The sequence below is a fragment of the Microtus oregoni genome, unplaced genomic scaffold (genome assembly GCF_018167655.1).
Source record: "Microtus oregoni isolate MIOR12 unplaced genomic scaffold, Mior012 000026F_ref0000081, whole genome shotgun sequence".
Classification (NCBI taxonomy): Eukaryota; Metazoa; Chordata; class Mammalia; order Rodentia; family Cricetidae; genus Microtus; species Microtus oregoni.
In genome coordinates, this window is record NW_024543085.1 from 5,313,863 (window position 1) to 5,339,791 (window position 25,929).

The 25,929-nt window shown below is 41.2% G+C and overlaps 1 protein-coding gene across 3 annotated transcripts; it reads left to right on the forward strand.

Annotated features, from left to right (window-relative positions):
- Nucleotides 1-15,560: 15,560 nt before the first annotated feature.
- On the forward strand, nt 15,561-23,523 carry Tac1 (tachykinin precursor 1). 3 transcript variants are annotated; one of them, XM_041675607.1, is made up of 7 exons: nt 15,561-15,999; nt 16,413-16,544; nt 17,447-17,543; nt 17,992-18,036; nt 18,497-18,520; nt 19,807-19,860; nt 22,965-23,523. In XM_041675607.1, exons 2-7 carry the CDS (start codon nt 16,422-16,424, stop codon nt 23,012-23,014), a joined length of 393 nt encoding a protein of 130 aa, XP_041531541.1. In that variant the 5' UTR covers nt 15,561-15,999; nt 16,413-16,421; the 3' UTR covers nt 23,015-23,523. The 3 variants fall into 3 exon arrangements, with proteins under 3 accessions (XP_041531541.1, XP_041531543.1, XP_041531542.1); XM_041675608.1 differs by lacking the exon at nt 15,561-15,999 and adding an exon at nt 16,133-16,258; XM_041675609.1 differs by lacking the exon at nt 17,992-18,036 and having other exon boundaries at nt 15,564-15,999.
- The last annotated feature ends 2,406 nt before the right edge of the window (nt 23,524-25,929 follow it).

Consider the following 25,929-nt stretch of genomic DNA (forward strand, 5'->3'; position numbering starts at 1 on the left):
TACCAATGCAAATTATTCATATCTATATCATATCCCCCTTTAAATGTAAAAGAACATTTATAAACAATATTTGGGAATATGGGTGCAGTCATTTCTCTCCAAACTGCTTCCTGCTGAATGGGGGCGCTGTTAATCAGATTTTTCATGGTATAACCTGTTGCTAGGTTCATCTCAGTTGACAGTTGAGTGAAGTAATTTTTTGAGGGTGTTCACAGCAACCTTTCAGGAGGGCATGGTCTATCATACCATATTGGGATAGAAGTAATCTGCAGGGTCTTATCCTCTGTGAAAACAAAAGAAGACCCTCTCCAAAGCATCATATCCTTAGGCCCAAATTCTGAAGTCATAATACCCTCATGAAATCCATTTTGGTTTAGCTTGGTAGCCCATGTAATGAAATGTCTCTCTGTACTTAGCTCCTTCACAGTCAAAAATTTTAAAGAAAACACAATAATACAAAGAATCCAGATTCTCTGTGAATTTTCCATTTTTACGTGGCTTATTTTTACTCTATCACTTTACTTTATTCTGTCTCTTTAAAGACTTTACCCATTTTTTTATGGGCATTAACTATATTTTTTTCTACTTTTTTTTCTCTCTCAAGCCTACGTACACTCATCCAACATTGTGATTCATTTAGTGGTCTTTTATGTCTGAAATCTGTTTTATTGTGAATCTGTCATTTTTTTACTATCCAGGAGCACTTTGTTTTGCTCCTTTAAATCACTAAGTGCTTAAGAATTTAAGCTGTGACATTCCTAGGTCAAAAACAGGTACTGCCTGCTGGCCCCGCCCAGTCCAACATGGCGGAGCCGCTCGTGCCTCTGATCCTTGCACATTGCACCACTAGCATGGCGGAGCTGCTTGTGCCTCTGAGCTGCAGCACACAATGTCCCCCTTTTAGGCACACAGCAGTCTAGTTGCCATCAAACAAATCGTAGCACTTTACTCCAAATGCTCCATTCAAAAGCTCTGTCTCCCGCAGGAGCCAGACAGAGATCGCAATGGCGGCACAGCCCAGGAAGCGGTGCTTTAAAGCAGCCAGTTTTTTCCTGCTGCTGAGTCAGGAAAATTTCAACATGGAGGATGTGCCATTTTGTGCTAGCTCTGGGGCCACCAGGTAGGAGCGGCACTCAGCACTTTAATTCTGAGACTGAGCGTGCAGCACAGAAATTATTTTCATCCAAGTTACAGCCAAATCTGACAGGCAGAGCACTGTGCAGTCTGAAAACACGTCTATGTTTGGCGGCAGGAATCCGCCATGCTCTTCTGCCTGCCTAAGCCTGATTCGCTGCCCAGGTGCAGGCAGGGAGCGCTGAGCCATCAGCACAGTCTCAGAGCACTCTCCTCCGATCCCAAGTGGGAACAGAAACATCCAGTCCCATAAAAGCCATTGAAATGCTTTAAAGCCAGAGTTCACACTGGCAGCACCGCCCCAAGAAGCTGCGCTTTAAAATGACACAGCATTTTTTCTGCTGCTGTTGCCGAATCAGGAAATCTCTCTATGGCACGCCACCAACAAAGAGCAAAACTCTGCGTTAAACTCTGTTTTTTCTCTGTTTAAAATTAAGCTCTCTCAGGTTTTTAAGTGGATTTAGCCCATCACGTCCGGGCTCCACTCTGTTTCCTGTCGTAACGCCGCTTTCCCTGGGCATACAAAGAATCTTTGCCCTTCTTTTACTGGGTCACTTTGTGGGGTTGGTGTTTGCCACATTTCTTGCAGAATGTATGGTGGGTCTTAGGAACGTTCACCATGTTGGCGGGTGCGATATCTTTATAAATAGGTAGAGCTGGTTTTGGAGTTGGACTATGGTTCAGTCCAACTTCAATCCCAAGCCTGTTGATAAGAGATATTTCAGAGTTTCTGTCTCAGGTCAGGAGCCATGAAATGGGACAGAATAAGAAAAATTATATACTTGATAAACTTTCTTTGCTTTTCTTCATATCTGTGTCTTTCTTTATATGCCAGTATATGTCTTTGTTGTTAATGTTTAAACTTCCCATAACAAGCAACAAATTTTCCTACAGTAAACTTTGAAGTTTCCAGGATGAAGATGGGGCCCCACTACATCAACTCAATCTGGTTTTTATGACATCATGATTTTTTTTTTTTAAGCGCTAATATTAGACCTGTTTTTTGGTACCAACTGCAAGAGACAATTTCGAATGGTGCACATTTTTGACAACACTCTGGCCGGACCTTCTCAAAACGCTCAGAGACTAGTTACAATTTTCTTAGGTCAAAGGTTAATTTGGGAATTTTACCATCATTTGCTTTCACAGGAGCCCCTAAGAAGAACATCGCCCCCATGTCAGCTAGAAGCAATCTTAGAGGACGACATCCCCTCTCCCAAAAGAGTTTGCCCTCAGGGTTAGGGACATCTTTTAGTGGTTGGTTTAGGGTTGAGGGGATGGGGAGATATTTTATGGAATTAGGGGTATCATTAAAAAAGGGGGGGATTAACTGGTTTGATGGGATGATTGGTATTTGTGATTTACTGTTTTTAGAAAATTGTATTGGTACTGTTTTTTGTATATTGATATATTGAATATTGAATGTGAGTGTTCCTACCGCTATTTTTGTATAAGAGTATGCTTATAACTTTGTCTATATTGTATTGATACATCAACCATATTACAATGTACATTTCTACCTCTGAAATTATTTATATAATAACATTGTTTACATTTGATATGGAATGACATTGTTTACAGTTGAAGATCATTGTCTTCATATATTGCACAGTTGTTTATTCTCTTAGTCTTCAAGTTAGATAGGTATTGAGAATTAATCAGGTCTTTTAGATACATAGAGATTATATTTAATATAGATAGTATAATCTTCAGCCTCTTCGAAGAGCTGTAGAAAATGGCCTTTAATCTAAACTAGAATTCTGTGCCAACGAGACACAATTACTCCTGGCAATGCCACTCTACTCCCGAGAGAACGTTGAGCACCAAAGACACTCCACTGGGAGCTTGTCTTCTTGGCAGAACTGGCCTTTGGGTTAAGAAAAGCCCATACCTCAACTTCTGACAAAGATACAGAATAACCCTAAGTGGATGAATCAGGATTGTCTTATCCTGCCAAGACAGGGTAGGATAGTTCTAAGAAAGTTCCTTGCCTTTAATAATGGTATGTCAGTTTATGTTAGGCCTTGGCCAAAGTTGGTTGACTCAACCTTGCAAACGAGACTTTGGGTGATTGCCCAGGTAGTCACTTGTCTCTGTCAATTGTTGCACATTTTGGATATCTCTCGTTTGTTAAGTAATATTTATTCCCTTCTCAGATCTTTGACGGAGTTGAAGATTATATAATTGTAGTTACTCTCTATATTATTTAGACTCCTTGAGATAGAATGTTTAGCAAAAATTTTGTTTTCAATATTGTTATATTCATTATTTGTTATTATTATATATAGCTGTATTTGATTTAGTTCTGTCTTATTTAGACAAAAAGAGAAGGTGTAGGGATAAGTCCAAGTCCAGCCCCTTGGGGGCGTGTTCGCCTCAGGCTAATGTTTACCTATAAATCTGTTGGGTGTGCATCCAGCCGCCCCTTCTGCTTCCTGTTCTCCATGGGAACCATGGTACTCTAAGTCTATTTCTACATTAAAGCTGTATATATTTTTTACAATCTGTCTGCATTCATTTTACGCCGCTACAAGGGGAAATCTATTTTCTGTTGCTATGATGTAGTGCCCACCCTCTGTTAATGCCCTTTATTGCATCTCCTGTGTCCCTGACTTTCTTGAGCCCTGATGGGGAAATCTATGGTTTGTTCATCTCTGTATTCTTTTTACCTTATATGTCTGGCAATTAGAAAACATTAAACAAATGTTTGTTGAGTAAATTGTTCTGAAGTTATATGCAGAAAACAGGAGGGTCAGAATATTGTCCTTTTTCCCATTTGCATAGTTATTTCTGAATTGACCATACCAAGAACGGTAAACAGTTTACCTTGAGGGGCTCTGTAAGCAAAGCAACACAAAATGCAAACTCTTAAAAAAAAAAACAGTGTCATGAAATAACTTTACATTAGTAATTACATCATGCCCAGAGACTCAACATTTCCTTTCAAATGATCACTTTATTAATTGGTTTTCAGTAAATATACTTAATATCTAGTCTACCACTAATAGTATAAATCCCTTTTAACTAGTCTTTTGCCTTTGGAGTGATGTCTAATATATTATGGGACATAAAAAATAGTTCAGAGCCTAGTAGCAATATGGACAGGAAAGATTTTAAAGAATCCTTTTTGGATATGAACAGGAAAGACCTTGAACATATATCAACGCAGATGGCAACCAAAAGAGAGAATAGGTGGCTATATTATCAAAAGAAAAACATTTTATATAAAAAAATTATGAACAGCAAATTAAAATACTATATATCAATAAAAAGTTTAATACAAGAGGATATAGCAATATAAATATAGATATTCACTCAAAATTCTCTTTAAAAGTGACAGAAGTTAAAGAATACAACTATTACTTTAACATAATAGAGATTTCATTATCCAACATACAATAATGTAGTAATATGTGGAGCAATAGACATAAGACAAGAAAGGAAGTAGGAGCCAGAGTAACATAATGTCATATAATCCAACACTTCCAACCACAATGGAATGAAGCTAGAAATAAAAGCATAAGGAAACTGAAAACCCAGACGAAATAGCACACCATAAAATAGTCAAATGGATCAAAGAAAAGAGCTACATAGGAAATTAGAACGTATATAGAAAAATTGGAAAAACCAAACATTATACCAGAATTTATGGAACAGCAATGTTTGGTATTAAAAAAGAAATATGAGCTTAAATCAACAACACAGCTCACTGACAGAATTAAGTAAAGAAAAACATGTTAAATACAAAGCACTAAAAAAGAATAATAAGAACTTGAACACAGACAAATTAAGTAGGTGGTGGCATATGCCTTTAATTCCAGCACTTGGAAGGCAAAGGGAGGAGAATCTCAGTGAGTTCAAGGCCAGCCTGGTCTACAAAAGGAGTTTCAGGACAGCCAGAGCTGTTACACAGAGAAACCCTGTCTCAAAAAATAGAGATAGAGAGAAAGAGAGAGAGAGAGAGAGAGAGAGAGGAAAAAAACTGATAAGAACAATGTGTTTTTTACATATTCAACAAAATTGAAAAATCTTAACTAAAGTTAACTAGAAAAAAACAAAGTGAAGGCTCAAATTGCTAAAATAAAATTTAAAAATAGAAACATTACTCCCAAATTTATAGTAATGGAAAAGAGTATAAGAAAATACCTTCAATAATTATAGGACAAATATTGGACAGAATGAATGAGATGGACAAATTCCAAGAATCACAGAACCCACTAAGTAAATCACAAAGGAATAGAAACATCTGAATGAATCTATAAGTAACAGTGAGGTAAATCAATAGTAATAAATTTCCCCAACAAAAGAAAAACTTACTCTATCAGTTACTTTATAAAATAATGTCTGTTAGCTTTACACACTAAATAAATAAGTAGACTGGGGAACGACTCCACATTCAACCTCTGAGGCAATCATTGCCCTGAAACCACAGCAAGTCAAAAACATTTCCAAAAAGTGAAACTAAAAACCTAAATTATTTATAAACATCAATGCAATGTTTCTTTATTATTATTATTATTTATTTATTTATTAAAGATTTCTGTCTCCTCCCTGCCACCGCCTCCAATTTCCCTCCCCCTTCCCTCATCAACTCCCCCTCCCTCATCAGCCTGAAGAGCAGTCAGAGTTCCCTGCCCTGTGGGAAGTCCAAGGACCTCCCACCTCCTTCCAGGTCTTCAACTTCCTTAGCAATCAGGGAAATGCAAATCAAGACAACTTTAAGATACCATCTTACACCTGTCAGAATGGCTAAAATCAAAAACACCAATGATAGCCTTTGCTGGAGAGGCTGTGGAGGAAGGGGTACCCTCATCCATTGCTGGTGGGAATGCAAACTTGTGCAACCACTTTGGAAAGCAGTGTGGCGGTTTCTCAGGAAATTCGGGATCAACCTACCCCAGGACCCAGCAATACCACTCTTGGGAATATACCCAAGAGAGGCCCTGTCATACAACAAAAGTATATGCTCAACTATGTTCATAGCAACATTGTTTGTAATAGCCAGAACCTGGAAACAATGCAAAACTTCTTTAAAAGTCATAATTTAACAACCCAGTGAAAGGATTTTAAAGCACAATCAAGAGGGAATCATCTCTAGAATGCAGAGATGGTTCCATATACAAAAGCTGGCTGGTGCAATACAGTGAGCGTATTGGCACAGTGAACAGAAACAGTCGGTGGCACACACTTTCTGCATTCCAAACTTGCTAAAAAAAAAAAAAAAAAAAAAAAAAGCCAAAACCAAAAGCCTCACCGAAACACTCAGCACACTCGTGGCCGCAGCAGCTCTAGTGACAAAGCATACGACCTAGCACCACGAATTCGGGTAACAGACAGCTTAAATTCAAAATCACTTGCTAGAGGTACTGATAGAGGCCACCCAAATAATGCAGTACTCACGGACGTAGACCAATGAAACAAAATGGGAAACCCAAGGACATGTTTGTGTAGCCATTTGGGTTACTGTAACAAAACGCCAGGAGCAGTTGTTTATGAACAATAGAAATTTGTTTCTCACCGTCCTGGATTCTGAGAATTAAAAAGTCAGGGTAAAAGAATGTTTGCTGCTAAGTGGTAAGAGTCCTCTCCTCTCAGTTTGTAGGTGGCCATTTTCCCACTTTGATCTCACAACATGGAAGAGAACGGTTTCTTTCTAAGATTTCTTTTATACGGATGGTAATCCCATCAACTGTAACTCTGCTCTCAGGATATAATCACCACCACCACCCCACTCCACCCCACCCCACCCCCCACCCCCACCCCCCGCCCAGAGCCTTCACCTTATCACCCTATCAGGATTAGGACTTCAACCTATGCACTTGGAAGAGACAAGCCTTCATCCCCTTGTATATGTGATCAAGTACAGATGTCAAGTGGAGAAAGGTGGTGTTTACAACAAGTGGCCAGGGGAAAACTGGGCTTTTACATTCAAAAAATGGAGCCTGAAACTTTACCTAATGCCACACACAATTAGTAACTCAAAATACATCAATCTCCTCATGTAAGTGCTAAAGCTATACAACCCCAGAAATCATAGGACAAAAACATAGTACATGTGCACTCTTTCAATGTCTTCAGAGCATACTTTAAAAAAGAAAAACATGTAAATTTAATAAACTTAATACAAAAATTTAAGTTGAATATCAAATGGCACTATCAAGAGAGTAAAAGACAAAGAACAGAATAGGAACAACTGTTTGAAAATTACATGTAGATAAGGCATGAATAACAAAGATATATTGAAACTATTGTTAAGATTTAATAACAATAACAAAACAAAACAAATGACCAGTCCTGAAAACATATATACATGCAATAGTATGCAGAATGAGCAGATTGTACTTATAAATTCAGGAGTAAACATGTAATGTATATAAGTATGTGACAATTAATGAAAAAAGAGGCCATGAACTTAAAAGAGAGCAATGGGTGGGGGGGGGGGGGGGTAAATGGGAGGCTTTGGATGGTGGAAGTGGAGTGGAAAATGCTGTAATTATAATCTCAAAAAAATAAAAACAATAGATGACCACAAGTAAATGGCACACGGAAAATGAGCCTCATTTCTAATAATTAAGGAAGAGCAAAGTAATACTATTAGGATGCCCATGACAACGGCTATCACTAAAAGTAGCAAGTGTTGGCACTAGAGAGATGGCTCCATGGTTAAGAGAACTGGCTGCTCTTCCAGAGGACCTGGGTTTGATTTGCAGCACCCATGTGGGGGCTCACAACCATTGATAACTCCGGTTCCCAGGAATCCCATGCTCCCTCTGGCCTCTGTGGGCCGTGCACCCAAGTGGCACATAAGTATACGCACAAGCAAAACATCCATACACATAAAATAAAAGGGAAAATGCATCTTTAAAAATCAAGCAAATTGCAAGGGTTGGTAAGATGTGTACGGAAAAAAACTGTAAGTCTTGAACACCATTGATGAGAACATGAAATGACACCACCACTGTAGGAAACACTGCAGGAGTTTCTCTAAAGCAAACTACCTCATGGTCTAGGAGCTCCACCTCTGTGTATATATTCAGAAGAACTGGAAGAATTTTCTTGAAAAGGTATTTTTATAGACATTCACATAGCAGTATTATTCACTGGAATCCGAAACACAGAATTAATCCAAAATACATTCACAAAATGAATGTATTTGGATGAACAAAATCTGAAGTACATGCAATAAGATATAATTCAGCCTTTAAAAAGGAAGGAGATTCTAACATAGATAAGTCTTGAGTGCACTTTATAAACAAAGCAAGCCACTCCTGAAAAAGAAGCATTGCATGATTCCATGTGTAAGAGACACCTGGAGCAAACACAATCACAGCTCTAGGGAGTGGAACACTGCAGTGAGCAGGAATTGTTACTTAACGTGTAGACGGTTCCAGACTTGCAAGAAGGAAAAGGATGGTGACAATAGTCACCCAATGACAAGAGTGCATTTAATACCATTGAACTGTTCACAACACAGCAAATTTCATGTTAGGTTACTTGACCTTACAGATGAAACGCAGAAAAAACATTACTATGCTAACAAAGCAAGTTACAACCCATGAACATCAGGAAAAAAAAAAAAGAGATTCGAGAAGCAAGGTTTCCAGGTAAACAATATGTAAAGGGAAAGCAGATGTAACTAGGAAGAGGGAGGACCATCCCTTGCATCTAACATACTCTTTCTGTGGAATATTCAATATACTGATATGTCCCAGGAAGTTTTCCTAGTCTGAAGTCTAAGAAAACAAGACAGCGAGCAACTGATCACCAACTTGGAGCAGATGAAAAGCTAGTTTCTAAGTACTTACTAGTTAGACAATGTGGACATGACAATGTCCTAGACCCCCAATCCTTAGAAAATTATATAAGAGTTATCAGTTCCATGGTGGAAAGTGAAATCTATAACCACAAGCCAAGCAAAGGTCATATTCAATTAATATAATAATCTTTAAGAAAGTGGAGTCAAGCATTGATGGTGCATGCCTTTAATCCCAGCACTCAGAAGGCAGCGTCAGGCAGATCTCTGTGAGTTCAAGGCCAGTCTGGTCTACAGAGAGTTACAAGACAGTCAGGGCTTCACACAGTGAAACGCTGTCTTGAAAAACAAACAAATATACCCCTCCCAAAAAAAATAGCTGGTATATGATGACTGAAACCAAACAATCTGAAATAGAAGAGGGATGCCCAGCCCTGACTGCCTCTACAGAGCTCTTGCTGCCTATATTGACAAAATCATGAGGATCACATTGATGCTCTACATAGAGAGTAGGAAATGGGATGAGGATGCTAACTTCCATTCTTGGTGCGATGGACACATATGGCTGAGAGACAGGTGACACCAAAAGAAAGCTGGAGCACTTTTTTTTTTTTAACTCACTCCTTAAGAACAGAGGCAGGCCTCCCTGGCAGCACAGACACACAACCTGTTTCTGCAGGAAAGATACAAACTCTGCAACCAGAGGGCCATGGAGAGAGAGCCATGGAGACTGCCTGGACTCTGAAGACAGAAGAGTCTGCTTGTACAGACTTCACATTGCTTCATTCTATGTCTCTCCTCCCACTGTCATCCCTCAGGGTAAAAAAGTGATTGAAACATAGAATATCTATCCCGAGAATGGCAAAAAGCCTCAGCTACTGTAAGAACTGAATTAAATAGTCATTCCCACTCTGTCTGCCTAGAGTCATCCTAACACCACAAGAGATGGAACAAAAAGAACAGAGACCATTTGATTATAACACAGTGCTGTGTTATTCCAGCACTGACGGGTTCACATAGAGCTTACAGATACATTGGAAATGATCAGCATCACTAATCATGAAAGAAATGCAAACCAAAAGCACAATGAGGTACCACCTCCCTCCAATAAGAAAGTCCGTCATCAAAAACACAAAAATTAACTAGTGGAGGGGAAAGAACCATTGCATGCTGGTGTTGGAAACATAACAGTGCACCCATCATGGAAAATGCATGGACGTTCTTCAAAGTGAGAACAGAAATCCCACTATCCAGGAAACAGGCAAAGGAAATGAAATCCAGGTATCAGAGGGACATCTGCACTCTCATGTTTATTGCAGAGATGTTTATGATAACCACCACAGAGCCAACCTAAGTGCTCTTTGACAGATGACAAGATAAACAAAGTGTGTATGTACACAATGTAAGACTGGTCCACAGTCTTACTATAGTTTGCACTTTCTATAGTTTGTAACAGCATTGACAGACCTAGAGAACATAACAATAATCCAAATGCAGAAATACAAGCACTGCATAATCTCACTCCCATGCTGAATCTACAGATGTCAATAGCATAGAACAGAAAACAGAGTAATGGCTATCAGAGTCCAGAGACAGGAAGATTTAAGGGAATGGGTATTGGGATCAGCTCCAGCACCCACTTTTGAGTACAGAGATAGGAAGACCCTGGAAACCATGGCTGACATGTTGAGTATGAAGTTCAGTGAGAGATTCTGTCTCAAAAGAAACAAAGAAGAGAACAACAGGAAAAGACAATCCATGGTCTCTTCTGGCCTTCATAACATAAGTACATCCATGGACACTGACATCCGTACACACACGCGTGCACACTCACACAAGGACGACATCAATCCTGGTGTTCTATCACACAGAAGAATGATTTCAGCACATCTACACCCTGAATGTTTCGAAATAGCTGAGAAGATTCCAAACGTTTCACAACAAAGAAGCAACGCCTGAAATAATGGCCGTGACAGCTGTCTTGGTTTGAGGACTACACAGGTATGCATAAAGCAGAACGGCACACTATACATGAGTGTAATCATCGCGCTAATTAAAAGTAAGATAAACCCTAAAAAAAAAAAAAAAAAAAGAAGAAGAAGGAAATTGGGTGCAACAATCATAAGGGGTGGCAAACACAAGCCTGAAAGACAGTCTGGGAACCCTGAAGAGTTTAGTATTTGCGGTATCCGGAGGTCTAGTGGCTGCCTGGAGGCCGGATTCCTTACTCCCCCTCCTCCCAGGGAATTCAGTCTTTTTCTCTTAATGTCTTCATCTAACCAGACAAACCCAGTCATAACATGGAGAGTAATGAATATTAAAGCCAACTGATTAGGATATTGGTCACATCTAAACAAACTTGCAGACTGCGGTTGGAACAAACAGTGGCCAACCCAGCCTAGTCAAGTTCATGTTTAAAATCAACCATTGCACTGGGAGATAATGGTGCACGCTTTAATCCCAAAACTTGGAAAGTAGAGGCAGGTGAATCTCTTTGAGTTGGAGCCCAGGTTGGTCTACAAGGGGTAGTTCCAGGAAAGGCTCCAAAGCTACAGAGAAATCCTGTCTCGAAAAACCAAAATAATAATAATGATGATAATAAATAATATTAATAAAGCAACAATTGCATACATGCAAGCACACACATCACTGTAGGTTCTCTATGGACTTCTTCATGCTTTTGTAACATGGCAGACCTTTCTGGTAAAGCATATTTGTGCTTCTTCTGAACAGACTGAAAACTTGGTGTAGAAAGCGCACTAACCCAAGATCAAATGCCAGCAGTCACTGAGACAGTATTAAAATGTGGTGTGCTTAAAACTCATGTCTGCTTATTTTGCCCCTGAACTAGAAGAAAATATAAATCAGAAGACAGAAGAAAATTCTCCCACCAATAACTTGGTATTAAAACCATCTTGGTATTTTCATGAATTAAATAGAGCAAGGGCATTTCAAATAAAATAGTAGAACAGCTAAATGAGATGTAAAGGGGAATTACTGTTTATCAGGAGTTAGGGGTGGTGAAACATGGTTTTGGAAATAAGTAAATTAGAAGCATCCAAATTCAGAGTAAAAAAAGTGAATTACTGACACACACAGGAAAAGACTGAGCTAAATGAAGAGAATACAGATGCAACGCCTTAAAACTATAATTTGGAAAAGAGAGTCTATACATTGGGTATCACTTATAGTAACCTAGTATTTATATTTTGACCAAAAGTGCTGCTATATTCTTAAAGATATATTCAAGGCCATTGCACAATAAAATTTCTCTAAAATGAGAAAAAAATAGACAAATAGTCAACCCAACTCAAGACAAACAATAGTTGGACTACTTCAGGGAAATGGGAGCTACGTTGCGAACAAACGACAGATCCCACGCACACTACTGAATTCAGAGGAAAAGGACTCCTCAGCTATTCAAGCAGAAAAGCTAGCCATGGCAGGTTTGGGGGGAAGCACTGCGGTAGCCTAGAATACCTCATAATGACCAACACGCAAGGCAGCAGAGGAATGTCTACGCAGTTCTGTGGAAAATGAAATTCAGTCTAAAAACATTAGAACTGACGAAGCTGTCACTTCACACAGAAGTGACTGGCAGACACTCACTTCTTACCGAAGGAAAACTTGCTTAACAATGACATGAAGCGGTGAGAGATGATTAAAAATCAACTGGAGAATTGCGAAGTTAGGCTAAAAGGTTTGTCGGGGAACTGTGACTTCATTTAAACAAAGAGCGAATAGCAGTCAACTAATGAAAACGTGCTATGAAAACCAATGCGAGAGGCGTTAGTGATGTCAAGTAACAGGACACAGCATCACCGTACAGAACTGAGTGGGGAGCAGGGGGGCTGGGAAGGCATTTAGGAAAGCTAGCATCCTCATTTTTTTCCCCTTTCTCCTCTCCTCCCGTCCCCTCCTCCACCTCTCCAGCCTCTGGAAATAATTTCTTAAAGCAAACTATTTTACTTTGCCACACTGTTTGATTTTTCATTTTTGTAACTTTATGAAGGTTATCTGATGACTTTTTCCCTTTAAAACTGTAAACAGTATTTAAAAATTAAATGTGGTTTATGTTCAGTCACATAAGAATTGACAACAGCATCTCTTCGGTTTTCTTTTCTAAGATGTATTTTATTTTTTTTAGTTTAGGTGTTTTACATGCATTTACGTGCGGCCCATATCATGCAGTTCCCACAGAGGACAGAAGAGGGCAGCAGATCCCCTGGAACTAGACCTGCAGACGGCTGTCAGGTACAGCGTGGGTGCTGAGAATTAAGCCTTCATCTTTCGCACACAAGTGCTTTTAACCACTGAGTTATCTTTCCATCTCCTTATGGTTTCCTACAAATGATTAATCGGCAAATATGAAACATTAAATACTTCGTTCACCATTCTAGTATTCAAGAACTTAGAATCCATTAGGAACATTTGCATTTCATTAAAATTTACATTTTAAAGACCATGTTCTAGGGAAAGCCGTGGTTACGAATGCAAATATCCTCAGTTCCACTATGTTCAAGGGAAAAAGTGTGTCAGAAAGTATAGAAATTTATAAGGAAATTAAGGAACATTTAGTAAATGTCATGAACAAAATGGGAAATGATTTAAAGTACTATCACTGACTGGACTTTGGCTAAGCTCTCCAAGCAGATGCCATCACAACTATGGGGGCACATTCAAGAGGAAGTGATCACATCAAAAACCAGAACATAACTCTGAGGGAGAGCCTGGTTGCATGGCTTAGCAACTTCTCCCAGGAACTAAGCAGAAGCCCCACAAAACTAGGCCTCTCTTTCAAAGCCAGCCCTGCACTGACTGGTGACTCAGCACTAGAACTTCTCTGTTAACACAGAATGTGGTACACGCTGCTGAAATGCTTCATCAATAAACTACTAACAAAAAGGTCAGGGAGAGCTGTCAGAGACACAGAGTGAGTTCCTGTCTCTCCAACACTCCACCCCTTCATAAGCTGAAATCTAACACCCAAGGGAATGTCATTTAAAAATAGGTAAGTAGGTACTGAGGGAGGAGCCTATTGAGGGAGGAGCCTATTGAGGGAGGAGCCTATTGAGGGAGGAGCCTATCGAGGGAGGAGCCTATTGAGGGAGGAGCCCTCACAAATATGAGTAGAGCCCTTTTAAAATGGAACTAATGGACCTCCTTGATTCTGCCATACAAGACTCAACAGGAGACAGAATGGTATTTCATGAGGATCCCAAGAAGGGTTCTCATGAGAATCGGGGCACCCTGACACCTGGCTTCAGATTGCCAGTCTTCACAGCTGTGAGGAAAAACCAAAACAACAGCACCAACAACAGCAGCAGCAACAGCAACAGCAAATGTGTTGTCTGGGAGCCACCCAGTTTGTGGTATTTATGTATATCTGCCCAGACTGATTCACATAGGATAATGTATGAGACTCATTATAATTCTCATTTTAACCAGTTAAATGTATGAGGTTGTGAGGACTTTTAGAGAGCACTTAAATGCTTAATAATTCTAACACCAGAATTATTTTAGATTATTTTAGACAAAGTAGTTGATTTTCATTTTGAAAATCCTTACCTTGGGATGGAACACTTAGTTTTTTTTCACTTGTGAGAATTTGCTTAAAATATTCTGGGAGAAGAGGAACCGGGGACTAATGAAATTCATAAGTTATTGCAGGTAAATGATTCTACATTTGCGTTCACAATTTCTCCTTTTAAAAGTTTTGAAAATAAAAGCAGAATGTTCACATTATAAAATCCACCTAAACTTCCACATTCAGCGTTAAAAATAAAACAAATATTGGAGGTGAAACATCAATTTGGCTTGCAAACACTAATTTCTTTTACATACTATACTAAAAACATTAAAAAAAATATAATTCCCAGGAGAAAACAACTCTATTCAAAAGACAACATCAATCCAGCCGTGGCGGCACACACCTATAATTTCAGCACTGGGTAGGCTGAGACAGGAGAATAACCAGTTTGAAGCCACATAATGAGACCTAGTCTAAAAAACCAAAACAAACAAGCAACTGCCTCATTTAGTGCTTTGAAGATTGAAGAAGTGTTATACGGCTGGGAAGGAAGTTATCTGTAAAACCATGTTTGCAAATGATGTCTGATCCTGGCCTCCCTCCAGAGCCCTGTGGTAACAAAAGGTCGGCATCCAGCATCCTGAGTCCTCTAGTGGAAAAAAAAGGAGGGGAGAGGCACGATTACCCTCTTCCGACCCCTCTGGATACGACAAGGGAGACGCTTTGGGGAACAAAGGGTGTCCTTGAATGGCTGATGATTAAGTTCTACATGCGACACCTGCTTTAAATTTCTTTTTTCCCCCAAACGAAAAGAGAAATCTGTTTCCATCCTCGGACATACTGGACTGAAACTTTGGCAGTTCTAGAGAAATGGGAGAGTATTCTGACTGATTTGGGGTAGGGGTGGGGGCTGCTCCAGGCACAGATGCAACGCCTCACAAGCCTTTGAGACACATGAAGGAGGAAACGGAAGGGAAAAGAACGCCTGCTCCACCTCTAACGTGTTTGCTGCTGTCTTGCCGTGATTTCCCACGACAAGGTTTTAACGCTGAAATGATTTAGCCCTTCTCAAATGCGCAACTTTTCCTAAAGGAAAAGTTCTGGAAGTCCGAGGCATGAGTCACTCCGCTCCGTTTTGATGAGTAATCTCAGGTGTCACTGAACCTTGTTCCGAAGAAGAGAGGAGGGGGCGTCAGATTTGCAGGCGGAAGAAAACAGGCCTCTTTGGATTGGGTGGCAAGACCTCGACTTCCCTAAAATTGCGTCATTTCGAACCCAATTGGGTCCAGATGTTATGGGCTCCGACGGGTTACCATCTCGGAAACTCTCCATCACGCAAGCAAAAGGCGAGGGGGCGGCTAATTAAATATTGAGCAGAAAGTCGCGTGGGGAGAGTGTCACGTGGCTCTCCAGGCTCGTCACGCCTGCGATAAATACCGCGAAGCAGGAGCAGGGACTAGAGCGCACTCCGACCTGCTCCACTCCCGCACCGCACCGCACCGCGGCCAAAGAGAGCGAGGAGCGAGGATCCTCGCGCCCAGCGAGTGTTCACCTGCCGAGCATCCCCGCCGGGCTGACCGCAGTGAGTACCACTCCCGCCGGCCAACTGTGGCTTGCCGCTGCCCGTCGTACCTCAGCCGGAGGTGGCGTCCGCCCTGGCGTTGCTCCCGCTGCAGTCACAGACTTAGGGGAGATTGAGCAAATGCCAAGTCCCCGCTTTGTCTCCCACCTGCAGAGCCTCCAGACTTGGGCGTGGGCCAGTGGATAGAGGGTCTGGGACGCTGAGACTCAGGGAGAGGGGGAACTGAGGTTCTTTGGGACGTCATTCTGCTTCCTAGGGGGTATGGAGATATGTTAGCCCTGATTTTTCTTATCTTGGTTTCGCGGGACCTGTTTTCCCTTTCTTGTGGCACTGAAATTCTGTTGCTCTAACTCTTGGGTGGTCACCGCCTACGTGTGTGTAATGTCTCCTCTGCTTTCTCCTCATCTCCCCAGAAATCCAACATGAAAATCCTCGTGGCCGTGGCGGTCTTTTTTCTCCTTTCCACTCAACTGTTTGCAGAGGAAATCGGTGCCAACGATGATCTAAATTATTGGTCTGACTGGTCCGACAGTGACCAGATCAAGGTGAGACCCAACCGGGCGTGGGAGCTGTTCCCTTCCCCTTGTGGTGGGACCCTGACTAGCCCAGCCGGCGAGAGACGCCTTGGGGTGTAAAAGGCGTCATCCTCCAGGTCCCACACAAAGCTTTAAGCCCACAACCAAGTTTTCTCCCTGAGGGAGGAGAACTGCATCGTGGTCTCCACAGCCAGAGCGATGCTCTCTAGAGAGCGGGGTCCTTGCCAGGCTAGAAACTTCGCGTGGCTTTAGTTCCTAGTCCCTAGTCTCTAGTTAAGGGCTCTCAGAGGCTTTGCTCCAGCTGTGCTGCCGGAATCTTTGGAGATGCTGGACAGAGAAGTCGATGGGGGCAAAAGCGGGATCTTAACGAGCTGCGGGGTCTCCGGGGGCAGAAGTGAGCTTCCACATTCCTGTATTTAACAGTCCAAGTTTCCCTTTGCGTGATTCTCGGCTGTTGGCGCAGAGCAGCGCGCCTTGGGAAACAGAAAGTTGTGCGTGCGGTGATGCAGGGTCCCTTGTAAAATATCAGCACACTCCTTCATCCAGCCCCACCGTGTGTATGTAGGACAGTGTGTGTGTGTGTGTGGGGGGGGGTCTCTCAAGCCTCGCTGAGAACAGACAAAGATGGTAGTGAGACCTTGCATGAATCTTCTGTTGGGATAAAGAACAGAAAACGCACAGGATCACTAGGTGTTGTGATTCTGGGCAGGGGCCCCCGGGGTAGAATTTGGGGGAGGAGGAGGGCTCAGGAGGGGCCAAGTGGGAGGGAGTGCTGCCTAGATTCTTGTGTGGCCTGGACTCTTGCGAGCCCACCAGCTTCTGGTCTCAGGGGGATCTGTGGAGAAGCTGGGGCTCATGGTGGAACTGTCTCCGGTTCACTCAAGTTGTCTACACGCGGGTTTGTCCCCCAGGAGGCGCTGCCAGACCCCTTTGAGCACCTTCTGCAGAGAATCGCCAGGAGACCCAAACCTCAGCAGTTCTTTGGATTGATGGGCAAACGGGATGCTGGTGAGACGAGCAATAGTCACTATCAGGCTGTCTGGCTACCGGATCTGCATGCCTGCTCCTTACTGGAGCACCCAAGTGTCGCTTACCCTGCGAGCATAAATTTCCACGCCCAAAGACTTGTGATTCCCAGACCACACTGACAAAGCCCTAGTCCATAGGGGTGGGTAGGTGGGAGGGGGCAAGATCCATTTCTCATGCTTCAGAGCACTAGAGTGACCCAAACTGGAAATGACTTTAGCTAAACACTTCCCTAACTAAGATCCAAATTACAAGGGCCCCCAGGTACTCTGGATGGTCCAGGCTCGGGGTGAAAGATGTTATAGCGTTTCTGAGACTGGGTTAGAGCTGGCTGCCCCTTGCTACCGTGAGAGAAATACTCAATTGCCCTGAGTTGATGACGCACTCAGTGGAGTGTGTGAAGAGTTAATGCCAATTCATCTCTTGTCAGATTCCTCAATTGAAAAACAAGTGGCCCTGTTAAAGGCTCTTTATGGTAAACATCCCTATAAATATCTTTATTTCACTATCATGAATGGTCATATAAGAAAGTATTTTAAGCTAGAGCAAGGTCTTGCGATTAAGTCTAATTAAGAGAATGTGTGTGTGTGTGTGTGTGTGTGTGTGTGTGTGGTGTGTGTTTTGAGCTCTTGCCCATGTGAAGTGAGTGGCCAGTCTTGAAGTCAGTACACTTATATAGCCGTGTCCCACGGTTCTGTCTTTTTAATACACGGCCCAAAGAGGTTATTCAATAAATATTCCTTTGGTTGTTCAAATATTTGGCTTTCATTAATAAATCAGTTAGCATTCATCTACTTGATTCCTCAAGACGGTACATAAATAGGAAATGTTAAATATTTTCAAAATAACTGTTCAAGTTCCCTGTAAAAGATCTAAAGTAGCTTTTAAAAGAAATCTGTTTGTCACCTAACTGTTTCTCTTCTCTTCTCTTCTAGGACACGGCCAGATCTCTCACAAAAGTAAGTTCACAATTATCTTGACATTTATCAAACGCTAATGTTAGTGGTACTGAATTCTGTTCATGCTACCTTTTGAGGCATAGCATAGGGGCCAATAAATTTAATTAAGAAAATATAGGAAAGGAAAAGACATATCCAGAGTGTGCTCTGATGAATAATCACTGTGTAGGCATACTGCAGTGGCAAAGCACACATTATATTTTAAAAGAAAAAAGAATTAAGACCTGTAAACGTTTATTGGTAGGATTTCAACTGTAGGGTTAAGCATCCATCACAGGCCTTCATCTCCACCACCACCCGTCTCCCACGAACACTACAGAAAAGAGAAGTTACATACATCTCCTAACTCATTTTCATGAACTGGATCTAACAACGGCAAGCAAGGCAGTTATTCAGCTGCTCATTAATTGGAGTGGGTGAATATTTGAGCAGAAAATCCACTTAAATGTGAGAATAGATAGAAACGCAGGGCTACTTTCCCTTGATCCCATTATTGAAATGGGAAACCTTATAGAGGACAGTGAAGATTGCAGAAAGGTGGCACCAGAGCGTCATTAGAGATGTTTCCTAACTAGCTGGATCCAGGGGTGACAGGAAGTTCTATGGGTCCCTGGCGGTGTGGCCGGCTTCTGTGAGTTCCATGGATTGGCTTAACCCAGTGGCACGGTGGACCCCAAAACGCGAAACACAACACCATGGTCTCAAATAACAGTAATTTCTCAGTAGCATCTTCTTTCGGAGGCGGGGAGGGACACACTTCATTTGAATTTACCTTCTAAGGATTTAAATTTTAAGGTGATTTTTATAGAGCTAAAATATGCAATAAAAATAAATGCATCCTGTTAATGTCAAAACCAACATGTTTTCACAAAAGGAGTATTTTTAAGTCGAAATCCACTAAATGTTAACTCTTAGATTCCAGCCACTGAGATCTCAAGCTTCAAGCTCATTTGTTGAGAAATGCAGTGTATTTGTTGATGGAAAAGTAACCTGGATGTTGCTCTCACACACGATGTGTGGTTGGCTCCCCAAATTCAAAGCTGGCTATAGTGGCAACCATGAAGTATAATGCAGACCAAAGATTCTGCGAGAACTGAGAAAGTTCTTGCAGTGCACTCTTTCAGTGGGATTTGTAGGCTTATATAAACCCTCTTTGGGCTCACCAGTATGCAAAGTAGGAGCATATTTATTGCATAGGCTTATATTCAGAAATTTCTTGTACTTTGTACATCTTGAGCTTATTTCTTCAAAGGTATACATACTAAAATACTAAATGTATTTTCCAGGGCATAAAACAGATTCCTTCGTTGGACTAATGGGCAAAAGAGCTTTAAATTCTGGTATGTATAAAATCATGTCTGAAGATATGCAAATCTACTTCTATTATTTTTATGAAGCATAGTTTTCAAAGTACTAAAAATGGAGTAATAGACTTAAGATACGTATTTCTATAGACAAATTTTCATGGTAATGTTTGTAGCCAAAAGTCAGTTGATAGATGCCTAAGCTAATACCTCCTCAGTATTAGTATATTTCTCTCAAAATACCAGCTCTTTCAGCATCTGCCCCATGTAATCATTACACACATGAATCTTTGGACTGCTCTGACATTCTTTTCCATAGATATTCTCAATAAAACATACTGGACCCTGAAGGAGAGATGAGAGCTTTTCACTTGTCACTAAAGTATTATGAAATTTTCATAAGATGTACATCGGCAATCTTCCAATATAAAAATAAATGTTTCTTAAAATCACCTTCTCATTCTGAAGTCATGGAAGCTCAAATCAGTGTCTTAGTGGGTGCTGAAGACAATGAATGTAATTGGGTTCGTTCTAATGCCTTCAAAAAGGAACACACCAAATCGTTCCTCAGCTCTAGCTACAGAACTACAGAAAAAAAATTCTAGCACTCCCAAAATCTATTTTAACTCTAAAGGAGGATTTTTCTTGACACAAGGCTGCATATTTCCTCATTTCCCTAGCTTGCACCTTGTATGTAAATGCCGTAGACATATTTCTAAACCCTTCATTGCTTACCACATTTAATCCAACTATATTCAATGTTAAACAACTCCTGCATCATTTTCATGGAAACTGGCTTTTTATTAAGCACATGCAAGCCCTTAGTTTAGGCACACTGAAGAAAATACTGAAATTCTATGTATTTTACTGTTACTGAGAATAAATTAAAACAATAAACATCTGATTGGAAATTAATCGGCAGCTGCCCTTTTATAATATTTATAGTTTCCAGAGAACTTAATAAGATGTTCTGGCTTACTTCTTAATTATCTGAAGCCACAAAACAGTATTTTTTAATTCTATTATTATTATTAATTCACTTTACAAATTTAGATACAACTTTTGTATTTCCTCACCGGTAATCTCTGGGCAAACAAAATTTAATTCTTAGGAAGTTATGCACCTATTTGAAACCTGCGATGGCTTCGTTTATATGTGTATTTGTATTGTCTCCTAGCCTTGAGAAATGAAATATAAATATAAGCCCCTGCAATGCTTGCCTTCAGATGTATGAGTCCTCTATAGCTGTGGTTTCCTCGATAGCTGAATTAATCACCTGCTCTCTGTTTCTAGAATTTTTACGCCTTTCAGAACATGCTTAACTTATGAATAATATAGCTGCTGTGAAAATTAGAGTAGATTAAATATCCTTAAAGTAATAATTATAGTTAATAAGATTAGAGCTGCTGCGATGAATTGGAATTGCTAGCTAATTTTTAGTCTTATATTTTAGTTAAGAAAACACAAATGGGAAAAATGTGGGGGAGGCAGTAAGCAGGGCCCATTTTATACCCTCACTGGGACATGGCTCTGACAGTTGTATCCTCCAGCCACACCTATCCTTACTGTCTCTTGGTCACACACACACTTCTGACAATCTGGCAAACAGACGCCCTCACCGGCTCCCATGCACAGAAGCTGGTAGACACTCTAAGAGTGTGGAAGGACCAGGTAAGAGTCTGCTTCCCTGCAGGAAATCACTGTGTCCCAATCATGCTGCCAAGCTGACTTTGGTTGCTTTAATTAGCATTCCCCTCACTCCTGAGAGTCATAAGGTCTTGGTACCCCACAGGGCCTGTCGGGAACAAACTCAGGCTACTCCTGATAAAAAGAGAATGAGAAACGAATTTTTGTCTGCCTAAGAAGTGCCCAGTCTGGGGTGCAGTCTGCTCAAGCTCGGATTTACACATTCAGCTGACACTAAACATTCAGCGGCTTCCTGCTCACGTTCCTCACAGAGAGAGGCAGACCTTTTGCTAGCCGACAGGGAAAGCAGACCCGATTACCCTGGAGCCTTCCACTTTCTCCCTCACCTAGGAAACCGCTCACAGCGGCATTGGGGCTTCCAAGTATCTGCTGTTTCCTCTCAATCCAACATTCCTGTGGGGCATTTCCCACAAGCAAATTATAATGCAAATCTAAGTAATAATGGCTGGCTGCGATGATGAAATACCCATATGTAGACAATTATTCTGACCCTTGACATTTTACTGTTCCAAATCCTTTGAAATTATATCTAATACGGCATAATATAATGCATCTTAGCAGTTTTTAGTCCAAATGAGTCACAGTGCTTAAATTACTTAGTAGCCAGGTGCTAAGTGCTTTTGGAGCAGCAACTGACGTTCCACGGCCGCCCAGATTCTAGAAGTTAGATAAAACTGTGCTGGGTATTTGTGAGTTCAGTAGCCTTGCCTACAGAGTACGAGTGACTTTAGTCTCAAGGACAGCCAGTCCATCTTCAGAAGGTATCCATGAAAGAGAGACCCCCATACCAGTCGGTTCCCCTAGAAACAGAGGTTAGGCAGTCTTGGCTTGAAAAAAGAAAAGGTCCTAAATATTTTAGGCTTCCTAAGTTTTGTTGGTCTGTAGTGACTGCTTAGATTTGCCGTTTTAAATTCAAAGCAGCCGTAGATAATACATAAATAAATTGAGTCTGTATGTGTCCAAACAAAAGTGTATTTATAAGAATAAACACCAGGGCAGCTTTGACCTAGGACCTGAAATTTGTTGACCTCTACCCTAGAATGAAAGTTAGCATCTCTTTTTTATCCTAATACATGAGCACAGTAGGCATGGTCCTTTCTCTGATAACTGTGAGTCCTCCAGTGCTTTAGTAACTTGCTGAAAAGGAACATCATACTCAACCATAAAGATACACTGTTGCACTTTCTGGATACATAGCAGATACATAGCATGTGTCCAAATAAACCACGAATGCTGTGGTTAGAACACTTCTCAGCAGGATACAGTGTCAGACACGCTTGGAAGGTGCACTAAAAAAGAAAAATCTTAGAAATACTTCTTCTAGGGGACAAAGTCATTCTGACATTGCAGTAATTCAGTGTATGAATTCGACTTTCTTCACTACCTCTGTGAACCCCCTTAAAACCTACTTTTTGCCTCCTCTTTGTTTTCAGTGGCTTATGAAAGGAAGGCGATGCAGAACTACGACAGAAGACGTAAATAAACCCTGTACCATACTATCTGTTCAGCTTCATTTGTGGCAATGAGCGATGAGAAATAAGACATGCACTATGAGGAATGATTATTTATTTAAAAACAAATGTTATGAGTGGAAGAACTCCAAAAAAGTGTTTATTTTTTCATATTGTGCCAATAAGTGTTGTAATTCTAATGTGGTAACCTCCTCAGAAGGAGAAATTAGTAGTAACTTCAGCAAAGCACAGTGTCAATGGAATTGTCCAAGCCTGCCCGTGACGCAGTCTCCAAAGAAGGAAGCTTTCTCTTTGCTGCCGGAAGTGGAGAAACTCCTGTGCACTCTTGCGCCTCCCATGGTTGCTTTCATGCTGACAATGTAGAAACTTTGGCATCTGACTCTAGTGGTATCCTAGCAGCATGTTTTATGTTTTCTGACTATATAGAGATGTTTTTAAAAGTTTCAATGTGATTCTCTGGTCTTCATTCATTGTATGATGTGTTGTGATAGCTATCATTTTAAATAAAAGAATTTATCTTCAGGAATTTTGTCACATTATTTCATTAATATTTATGTCAAATCAACAACCATTCTTCCACTAGAAGAAGTATGTTACAAAGCTGTTTTGGTTGAAATACATTCCTGCCCCCCCCCCCACACACACACAACACACATGCACACTCACACAAAGGTTCCCCTCTCAAACACATTTCTTTTTTCCTTTTTCTTTTTCTAAGTCATTTGATATGAAATAAAGAAATTCCCTTTTCGATACAAAGAGTACAAGCCAGCTATGCTTATGACTCCTTACTGGAGATAATAATCTGTTCTTTTTTAAAGATTAATCTCACTGGCTCTTTAGTTCCTTACTGAGTAAATTATTACATCAGCCCACCACAGTTTTAGGCCTGCTTAAAACCCACATATAAATGCAGTAGCACATGGTGGGGCAGGAGTTAGGACAGCAAAAAGACACTCAGAAAACTGTGGGCAGTTGAGGATGGCCCGGGCATGATAAAGGCAAGAAATGCTTTCTAGCATTTCTGTGGGTGCTTTTGCATTGCAACACACACACGATCCTCTAGCAGGAGCCTGGGGTAAATGAATCAAGAACAAATGCAGAGTGCTGGAGGGTGAGCTTGTGCCCTTATTTAAGGGGAAAGATGGACAGGGGTCCTTGGCTCTGGTGTCCTAACGCGCAAGGTGGTACACAGTACAGGCGCAGCGACCCCCGGGGCTGCAGACCCACATGAACTTAGGCTGTGCTGGTGACAGGTGATCAACGAAACAAGCTGCAGGAGAGGACAGTGGAGTCTAACATCAGTGTCAGTAACCGAACTGAATAGTTTGTTTACAAGTTATGTTTCATTATACTCTTATTGCTGTCATTCATAATATTTAAATATTCAAGATCCTTTCAATCCCTACCACTTAACAGCAACATTTAATATTCTGTTGTAATATTATAACAGATAATGTCACAAGAGTAGCTAAATTATGTCCATATATATAAGATCAGTCAATGAGGGATGTACCACTGTCAGTGTAGCCACTTTACAGGTGGGAATATAAAGTTTAAGGAACTGTCAAGATGTGGGATTGTAATAGGAGAGAAGTGTGGGTTGCAAAGGAGCTACTGAGGAAATGGGAAGACAAAAAAAAAAAAAAAAAAAGGTAGCAGTGGACTTGACCAAGCATGCTGATGCAGAAGTTTAAAGTGACATTGCTGTATAATGCATAGCATGGAAGCCTAACTGTGGTTTGTTACTGGGCACAAGGCAGACTTTCTGCATTGTAATGCTCTTATGTTGCAATAAAGGGGCGAGCATGTGTTTCAAAGTCACAGTGCTTAGGCTGAAATCTGGGCTCATCGCTTCATGCTCCTGTAAGGTCGAGCATGTCCCTTGACCTTTCTTTGACCTATTTTCCTCGTGAGTGAGAATGGCGTAACAGCAGTAGCAACGGTTCCGCTTCAGTAGCGCTCAGGTGAGCCGGACGATGCTGGAAAGCCTGGAAACGTGAGGCTCATCATAGCCTCTTCCGCACAGTGCGTGTTTAGTGGATGCTACCTGCTGCCATTCATAGCGACGCCCCCAAATACCTGGGGGGAAACTAGAACTATGTTTTAGCCATGGCAGATTTTCATAGGCGCATTGAACCAGCAGCAGTGTGGGGGTAGCTTTTATATAATTTCCTCGCAAATCATGCGGTGTTTTCTGTTGTTCGGGGCTGTACTAAGCTAGTCCCCACATCCCCAGCTGACTGCGAGAGCCTGTAAATCTGTGCGGCATGGTCCCCAGTGCTGGAGAGAGACAGGCATTCGGCAGGACCACACTCAGGCCTGCTATCCTTCAGGTCCAGAGCCCCAGCAGCAAGGAGCCTAGGGCACTGGAAGGAGACTTCAGCCCCAATTGTGCTCAGTAAACTCTGACTCTTATTGTCCCTCAACGGCCCATTTCCTTTAGCTAAAGTAAGGTTTCTTCACTACCATTTTTGCTTATCTTACTCTGTTTTAAAACACCAAAGAGATGAAGCCATATTAAGTTACCTGTATATTGGATTACTTCCTTTATTTTGTTTATTTTCATCTTGGCTACTGTTGAGGGCAAAATAATGAGCTACTAAAGTTGGGTAATCTGAGTAGGGTTTGTTTGTTTGTTTGTTTTGTTTTCTGTGTAATTTTTATTTTGGTTTCAGGACACTTTTTTTATTCTGTGGGGCTTTTTTTTTTAATTTTAAAACAATCTTATTTTACATACCAATCCCAGTTTCCTCTCCCTCCTGTCCTCCCACTCCCCCTACCTTCTCCCCATCCAACCCCTACCCACTCCTCAGAAGGGAGAGGGCCCCCACAGGAAGGGGGGCCACTAGCACTGGAATCAGTATTTATCCCTAGTGCAAGAACTGAGTAGGTCTGTAACTGGAGTGGTTACTGAGAATGAGCA

Bases quoted from the DNA above. Each gene is read 5' to 3' on its own strand.
- Tac1 (XM_041675607.1), top strand. From the start codon at position 16,422: ATGAAAATCCTCGTGGCCGTGGCGGTCTTTTTTCTCCTTTCCACTCAA. The intron at 17,544-17,991 runs GTGAGACGAGCA...ATCTCTTGTCAG, and splicing joins GATGGGCAAACGGGATGCTG to ATTCCTCAATTGAAAAACAA. The intron at 18,521-19,806 runs GTAAGTTCACAA...TGTATTTTCCAG, and splicing joins CGGCCAGATCTCTCACAAAA to GGCATAAAACAGATTCCTTC.